Source organism: Neopelma chrysocephalum, unplaced genomic scaffold (genome assembly GCF_003984885.1).
Source record: "Neopelma chrysocephalum unplaced genomic scaffold, ASM398488v2 Primary Assembly neopelma1_143238, whole genome shotgun sequence".
Lineage (NCBI taxonomy): Eukaryota > Metazoa > Chordata > Aves > Passeriformes > Pipridae > Neopelma > Neopelma chrysocephalum.
Window position 1 is genome coordinate 175 of NW_020932740.1, and position 8,212 is coordinate 8,386.

An 8,212-nucleotide genomic window follows, 5' to 3' on the forward strand; every position below is an offset into this window, starting at 1 on the left:
CCTGAGCTGTGATGCCCTGGGACAACAACCGTGCTGGTCCCAGCTCTCCTGGGCTGGACCAAAGGCTTTGCCATCCCTCTGCTACACCCTGGCTGTGGGTGCAGGGGGTGGCACCTCCCTGCAGCCCACAGCAGCCCCCCAACAGAGCCACAGCAGCCCCACAGCAGCCCCACAGCAGCCCCACAGCCAGGTCTGTGAGTTTTCAGAGATGAGGTTTCCTCAGGGATACACCTGCAGAGTTTGGAGCATCCTAGAAAATGATGGGAAACCTCTGGTCTGGAAGGAAACCCTCGATCCACTCTGTCATTCCAGCACTGCCACTTCCCCAGATCTGGGAGGATTTTCCTAAAAGAGCTTCTCCGCTCCTCCCTTGGCCCCGTTGGAAACACGGGGGGAGGGCTGGGATGTTCCCTCCAGCGGCTCCCGTTGGTCCAGCCCCTGTTCCAGCAGGACTCTGGCCCTCTGCAGCTTTTCCAGCCACAAGTTTCTCTGCTTTGACTTCTCAATTATTTCCTCCCCATCAGTGAGAGCCACAACTCAAACCCCCATAGCTCCTCTGGGTTCTCTGCCCTCCTTCCCAAAGCAAAACCTCGTCTCCAATGCGTCCTAAAAATGGGGAGAAACATTGGATCTTGAAGACTTTTCACTCCCCAGAGAGAAACCCTTTTCTTGGTGTTTTTTTTTTGCATCCACTGGACAAACACAACTAAGTCAGAGCAGGGTGTTGAATTATGGATTGGGCATGATCCATAATTCCTGTGGAGCAGCACATGGAGCTGATCCTGCCCATGGAGCTGATCCTGCCCATGGAGCTGATCCTACACATGGAGCTGAGCCTGCACATGGAGCTGATCCTGCACATGGAGCTGATCCTCCACCCCGTGTGCAGCCAAAGCAGAGCGAGTGTCACCTGAACCAGTGTGACCAGTGCTCTGGGAGGACTGGGAGGCTCTGCCGGGACAGCCCAGGGTGACAGGGCTCCCAGAACAAGCTGTGTGGTCGCTCTGACTCCCCTGGGAATTACTTCCCCACCGTCAGGGGGTTGTGCAGGTAAATCCCACACCTGGCACCGGGATCCAACCCCCGGGATCCAACCCCCGGGATCCAACCCCCGGGATCCGGGACGGGCTGGAAGCAAGTGCAGCTCCGACCTTTCCCCCCGTGCCCGACTCCTGCCTCAGCGTGTCCCGCCTTTGGCTCTCGGGTTTTTTTTTCCCCGGAATATTGAAATCCACGTCCAACCCCCCCCCGGGGGCTCCGCGGTGCCGGCGTGTTCTGGCTGCTGAGGGAGAAATTCCCTAAAATCCGAGCGAGGAGCAAAAATCGGAGCCTTGAACTGGGCAGGGCCCGGGGCAGAGCGCTCCTTACCCTCATTTGCATTTGCTGCTGCGCCCCTTTAATTAAAAGGCCCCGCGCAATGGAATAAATTAGGCGTGCATGTTTTATTCAGACAAACACCGGGCGAGCGAAGAAGAGACGAACGGTCACGGGACGAGACACACTTTATGTACAAAATCCGGCCAAAAAAACCCTGCTGAGCTGAGCCAAGCGAATTTAAACCAGCTGGACTCACGGCCCCGGGGCTGAGCCCAACCCGGGGCCAGCTGGGAGAGAGAAGAGTTCCTAAAGTGGGGCTCCTGTGGGACGAGGCTTGGGGGGGGGCAGGCGGCCCCTCGCTCTGCCGACCCCGCCGACGCCCCAGCACCGGAGTTTTGGGGGGGAAAGGGGGGTTTTCTGGCGCGTGACGGCGTCTGCAGGGAGGGGGTTTAGCTCCTGTAGCTTCTCCGGGTGGAGGAGGTGGACACGAACTTGACGCTGGAGCTGCTGCCGGCGCCGAGGGCGCTGCTCCCCCCGGGGCCGGGGGCGCAGCCGAAGCCGCTGCCCATGCCGCACATCCCCCCTGCCACGCTCAGGTTGCTCCCGGCCCCGTAGCCCGAGCCCACGGTGGTCCTGGTGACGGCTGCGAGGAGGAGGAGGAGGAGGAGGAGGAGGAGAAGGGAAAGGCTTTCAGTGTCTGCGGGCGCGGGGGCACGGGAATGTTCAAATAGGGTTTGGAGGACTTACAGATATTCACCGGGACGCCGTCTCCAGCCAGCCTGTTCGGGGAGGGGACACAAGGGGAGAGGGTTAGGAGTCTGGGGAGACTGGGGGGGGAACAGCAGGACACATTTCCTGCGGGCTTTCGGGGAGAAAAATAAAATCGCGGCGTAGTTAATGGGGCGGGTTTTTTGTTATTTCCATTATCCGGGACAACCTTCCCCTTCTCTGCCCCCCTTAAAGCTTCGTTCAGCACTCCAGAAACGCTGAACCCCCCCAGTGCCCCCACCCCTGTGCCCCCCAAACGCCGGGAAGGGTCGTGTGTCCCCCCACCTGCACTCCTCCCCTTCCAGCAGCTTCCTGTAGGTCGCGATCTCGATGTCCAGGGCCAGCTTGACGTTCATGAGCTCCTGGTACTCTCGGAGCTGCCGGGCCAGGTCAGCCTTGGCCTGTTGCAGGGCGTCCTCCAGCTCGGCCAGCTTGGCCTTGGCGTCCTTGAGGGTGAGCTCCCCGCGCTCCTCGGCGTCGGCGATGGCGGCTTTCAGGTTGGCACACTGGGGGACACAAACCCGCCCCTGAGCTCCCCACACCAGACCCAGACCGTTCTTCACCTCCCCTGAAACCACCAGGTTTTATCCCAGGATGCTCAGCTTTGTCCCAGCACCATCAGCTTTGTCTCAGCACCCTCAGGGGTATCCCAGCACCCTCAACTTTATCCCAACACCACCAGGTTTATCCCAACACCCTCAACTTTAACCCAACACCACCAGGTTTTATCCCAACACCATCATTTTTATCCCAACACCCTCAACTTTATCCCAGCACCCTCAACTTTATCCCAGCACCATCAGCTTTGTCTAAGCACCCTCAGCTTTATTCTAGCACCCTGAACTTTATCCCAGCACCCTCAGGTTTATCCCAGCACCTTCAGCTTTATCCCAGCACCCTCAGCTTTATCCCAGCACCCTCAGCTTTATCCCAGCACCCTCAGCTCGACTGGTTTTAGTGCCAGTTCTCCTTCTGAGCAGAAAAGGATCAAACCTAGAAGAATATTCCCAGGCTGGCTCTGACCTTTTCCTTTCTTTCCCTGGTCAGTCAGGGGTTAAACTGGTCGAAGCCGGGGGGTTTTCTGCCCCTCCCTCACCTGCTTCTTGACGCTGTCGATCTCGGAGCGCAGCCGCTGCACGTGCCGGTTGAGCTCGGAGATCTCCTGCTTGGTGTTCCTGAGGTCGTCCCCGTGCCTGCCGGCCGTGGCCTGCAGCTCCTCGTACTGCCCCGGGGGGAGGGACCCGTCAGGGCAAAATCCACCCCTTCTGGAGCCACCCCGGGAGCCCCTCCCGGAGCCCACGGGACCCCCTCCCGGATTCACAGGAGCCCCTCTCTGATCCCACGGGACCCCCGCCCTGAGCCCACGGGAGCCCCTCCCAGAGCCCATGGAACCCCCTCCTGGAGCCCACAAGACCCCCTCCCAGACCCCATGAGAGCCCCTCCCAGAGCCCATGGGAGCTCCCCCTGGAGCCCACGGGACCCCTTCCCTGAGCCCACGGGACCCCCTCCCTGAGCCCACAGGACCCCCTCCCGGAGCCCATGAAAGTCCCTCCCAGAGCCCATGAGAGCCCCTCCCAGAGCCCATGGGAGCCCCCCCTGGAGCCCATGGGAGCCCCTCTCTGAGCTCACAGGACCCCCTTCTGGAGCCCATGGAACCCCCTCCCTGAGCCCCCAGGAGCCCCTCTCTGAGCTCATGAGAGCCCCTCCTGGAGCCCACGGGACCCCTTCCCGGAGCCCATGGGACCCCCTCCCGGAGCCCACGAGAGCCCCTCCCAGAGCCCCTCCCAGAGCCACAGGAGCCCCTCCTGGAGCCTACGGGACCCTCTCCCTGAGCCCACGGGAGCCCCTCCTGGAGCCCACGGGAGCCCGTCCCGGAGCCCCTCCTGGATCCCGGCCCCGCTGCCAGAGCAGAGCTGTGCGACGGGACCTCCGAGGAGGTTTTCTGGGAAGAGCCGGGGTTTGTCTCTGTCTATTCCAGCCAAGACGTGGAGGTCGGAGCACGGAACCCCCCCGGGCCCTTCACCTTGGTCTGGTACCAGGACTCGGCCTCGGCGCGGCTGCGGTTGGCGATGTCCTCGTACTGCGCCTTCACCTCGGAGATGATGCTGTCCAGGTCCAGGTTCCGGTTGTTGTCCATGGTCAGCACCACCGAGGTGTCGGAGATCTGGGTCTGCATCTGGGACAGCTCCTGCAAAGCACACGGGGAGGGAGGTGATTCCTCGGGAGAGGCCTTTTCCTGCTCCCGGGCGAGGGAGAGGCGGCTGCAGATTGGGATCTCAACAGCTCAGGTGTGGCCCCAGAGAGAGAAAGGATTTGGCATCTCCCCGGGGGAGAAATCTGGGGCTTTCGGGGGAATGGGGGTAGAGGAAGCTCTTAAGGAGGGTTGGGGTGGTTTTGGACTCACGGCCTCATAGAGGGTTCTCAGGAAATTAATCTCTTCAGTCAGAGCATCTGCCTTGGCTTGTAGTTCCACCTTGTTCATGTAGGAACCATCCACATCCTGGGGGACGAGAGATTTTTGGGTGGGTTAAACCCCTACCAGCAAACCAGGAACAGGCACAGCTGCAGGAACGCTCCAGGGAAGAACCATAAAAAATAAAAATAAAGGGGACTGGAATACGAATGGATGGATCTATGGATGGGTTTGTGCCTAGGCGGGGGAGTTAAAGCTCCACAGGCAGCCGTCCCTTGGTGTTCTGGAACGTTCCCTCACCTTCTTGAGCGTCACAAACTCGTTCTCGGCGATGGTCCTCCTGTTGATCTCATCCTCGTACCTGGGGCAGGGAGGCAGGAGGAGCATTTGTTTGGGCAGGAGCAGAGGGAGGTGATTTTACCTGGCAGGAATGAACTTCCTCAAGAGCGTTTTGCATACGAGGCTCTTTTCTCCCGGAGCAGAGACCACGAAGCCGAGCCAGTTAAAACAAGACATCAAACCCATTCGAGCAGATCCATCATTTTCCACTCGTTTCTGGCCATTACTCATCCTCTCCTGCTGCTGATTTCAGCAAACCAAACGTGCTGCCCTGAAACTCCCCGTGCAGTTGTTTTCTCTCTCAGGAGGCAATTTAGTTAATGAGCCTTTGATCCTGCTCTAAATTACCCCCTGAACGTTTGGTGTGTTTGGATGTGTTACCCCGTTACTGGGAAAACTTCTCCTTGAGAAAATTCCTCCCGGAGAAAAAAAACATCCCTGGGAATCCCTGGCTTTGCTGGGCTCCCCTGGATCCCCCCCCAGCTGGTCTGAGGGTGGGGAAAGGCTGCACCCACCAGCCCCCTGAGACTCACTTCTTCTTGAAGTCCTCCACCAGGTACTGGGTGTTGATGAGCTCCCCCTCCAGCCGCCCCTTGTCGCTCAGGAGGCTGTTGAGCTGCACCCTCAGGTTGTTGATGTAGGTCTCGAAAAGCGGCTCCAGGTTGTTCCTCACCGTCTTCATGCCCTGCTCCTGCAGGAGGCTCCACTTGGTCTCCAGCACCTTGTTCTGCTGCTCCAGGAACCGCACCTGGAAAAGAGGGTCGGGAAGAGGGGGAGGTTGTGGGGGGCTCAGAACCAGCTCAGGGTTAGGGGGGGGGATTCTCCTTCCAGCTGCTTTTCACGGCCCAATTCTCACCTGGCAGGGGCAGAATTTGCTGTTTGGGGGCAGGGACCCTGCTCAGTGCCACAAACTCTGGAACCACCCTGATTTTCTTGCTTGCCCTTCGTTGCTTTGCTAAATCATGGATTTGGTGTGAGGAGTGTGTGCAAAATCAGATAAGGAGCAAAGCGGGGCTTGTTCTTTTATTAAAATAACGTTATTGAGGTGTGTTTTCTCCTTGCCTTCATTAGAGTTCCCCCACCCCACTAAAGCTCCAAAATATTGCAGCGTTTTCCTCCGAGCCAAAGAGGAGCTGCTCAAGCAGAGCAGAAAGGGAGCAGATTTCTGGTGCATCAGTGAAATGGGCAGTGCTGGATCAGATCTTGAGCTATTTTGAGCTAAACCCCCAAACATTCTGGTGCTGGTGACGGATTTAAATGCCTCTGAGGGAATTCAAGCAAGAGGAGCTGCTTCTCCCCTTTTGCCAATTTTTTGGGTCATTTTAGGTGGGTTTCTTGCATCTCACTTTAACCAGCTAAAAATCTGTTCTCAGGGCTCAGTGGACAGAGGCAAAAGTCTCCAGAAGGGCGGGATTGTCTCCTGGAGCTTCCCTTCCCCGCTGCCCGTGGGACGTCGAGCAGCGGACGAGGAGGATTAAAGGAGGTGATTAATTCCTGGCAACCACGGGGTGACAGGTGCCATTCCCTGGAGTTCCCAGGGCATCTTCCAGCCTCACCCCTCGCTTCTATTCCTCCTTGATGCACTCGTCAAGCACGAAAAAAACCCCCCGGGGCAGGATATTCAGGGGAGAGCCCAAGTCTCACCTTGTCGATGAAGGAGGCGAATTTGTTGTTGAGGGTTTTGATCTGCTCCTTCTCCTCCTTGCGGATCCTTTGGATGTTGGGGTCGATCTCCAGGTTGAGGGGCTTCAGGAGGCTCTGGTTGACGGAGACTTCGTGGATCCCCCCCGCCGGGAAGCCGGGGTACCCGTAGCCGAGGTTGGCGGGGACGCCAAAGCCGCCCCCGTAGACGCTCCCGGCTCCGTAGAAGCTCCCGCCCCTTCCAGCCACGGAGATCTTCTTGCAGCCGCCGACATTGTAGAGGCTCTTGCTGCCAAAGCCCCCCCCGACCCTGGCGAAGCCGCTGCCGGCGCCGCAGCCCCCCAGGCGGGTGACGGAGCAGGAGCTGAAGCTGGTCCGGCACGTGCCGGGCACCGCGGCCGAGGCCGCGCTGAAGCCGCTCCGGCCCCGCTGGATCCGCACGGTGGACTGGCGAGACATGGCCGGGCTGGGTTTTTGGGATCGGGATTGGGATGGATGCTGCGGCAGGAATAGAGGAGCAGAGGTGCTGGCCCGGAGCGAGGAGTGGGCGGGATGAGGAGAGGGATGAACCTGTGCCGTGCACGGGCTGGGGAGAGCCCTTTTATGCCGGGCTGGGATGGGTCGGATGAGGTGGATCTCCCCTCTGATGAATTCGGCTTGGCATGTCCGACAGCATTCTGCAGGGTGAACTCACCCCGCACACACGCCCTGCTGAGACAATGCAGGCAGGTTCTCAGCAACAGGGATTGTTTGGGAATAACTGTCGCCTTCTCCTGCCTCTGGAGACATCCAGACTCGTCGCCTTCCCCGAGCCTTGGAAGGTGAGGATGAGTCACGACGGGCACGGGGAGAAAACACCGTTCCAAGCGCCTGTCACTCAACACCTCTGCCTGGGGAAAACTCCATCCCTCGGGAGTGCTCTCAGCCCTTCTTTTGTTCCCATGCAGGGCTTGGGAAAGTCCAGACCCTGCTGCTTCAGGAGAGGGGTCGGTGCTGGGCGGGGAAATGTTGCACGGCCAAGGCTGCAGAGAATTCCCCCTGCAGGAAATTCACCCAGCAGAGAATTCTCCCTGCAGTAAATTCAATTCACTCTGCAGAGAATTCAGTTCACTCTACACTGAATTCCCCCTACACTGAATTCCCCCTACATTGAATTCACTTTGCAGAGAATTCTCTCTGCAGTAAATTCCCTCTGCATTGAATTCCCCCTGCATTGAATTCCCTTTGCAGAGAATTCCCCTTGCAGTAAATTCAATTCACTCTGCAGAGAATTCAATTCACTCTGCACTGAATTCCCCCTGCAGAGAATTCCCCCTGCGGGAAATTCACTTTGCAGAGAATTCTCCCCACAGTAAGTTCACTCCACAGTAAATTCACCCTGCACTGAATTTACCCTGCAGTAAATTCACTTTGCAGTGAATTCCCCCTGCACTGAATTCACTTTGCAGAGAATTCTCCCTGCAGTAAATTCACCCTGCAGCAAATTCAATTCACTCTGCACTGAATTCACTTTGCAGCAAATTCACTTTGCAGTGAATTCAATTCCCCCTTCCCTGAATTCCCCCTGCAGTAAATTCCCTTTGCAGTAAATTAACTTTGCAGTGAACTCCCCCTGCACTGAACTCCCCTTGCCCTGAATTGTTTTACCCGGGGGGGTCTCTGAGATGTGATTTGTGATAAAATCCTTGCAAGATTTGCCCGGAGAGGTCGTGGAATCCCCATCCCTGGAAGTGT

At 58.1% G+C, this 8,212-nt stretch overlaps 1 protein-coding gene across 1 annotated transcript; it reads right to left on the bottom strand.

Annotated features, from left to right (window-relative positions):
* Nucleotides 1-1,766: 1,766 nt before the first annotated feature.
* LOC113962308 (keratin, type II cytoskeletal 6A-like) lies at nucleotides 1,767-6,937 on the bottom strand. The gene is made up of 9 exons (XM_027673079.1): nucleotides 6,482-6,937; nucleotides 5,371-5,585; nucleotides 4,799-4,859; nucleotides 4,490-4,585; nucleotides 4,109-4,273; nucleotides 3,182-3,307; nucleotides 2,371-2,591; nucleotides 2,065-2,096; nucleotides 1,767-1,960 (listed from the first exon to the last, which is right to left on the bottom strand). Exons 1-9 carry the CDS (start codon nucleotides 6,935-6,937, stop codon nucleotides 1,767-1,769), a joined length of 1,566 nt encoding a protein of 521 aa, XP_027528880.1.
* Nucleotides 6,938-8,212: the final 1,275 nt, after the last annotated feature.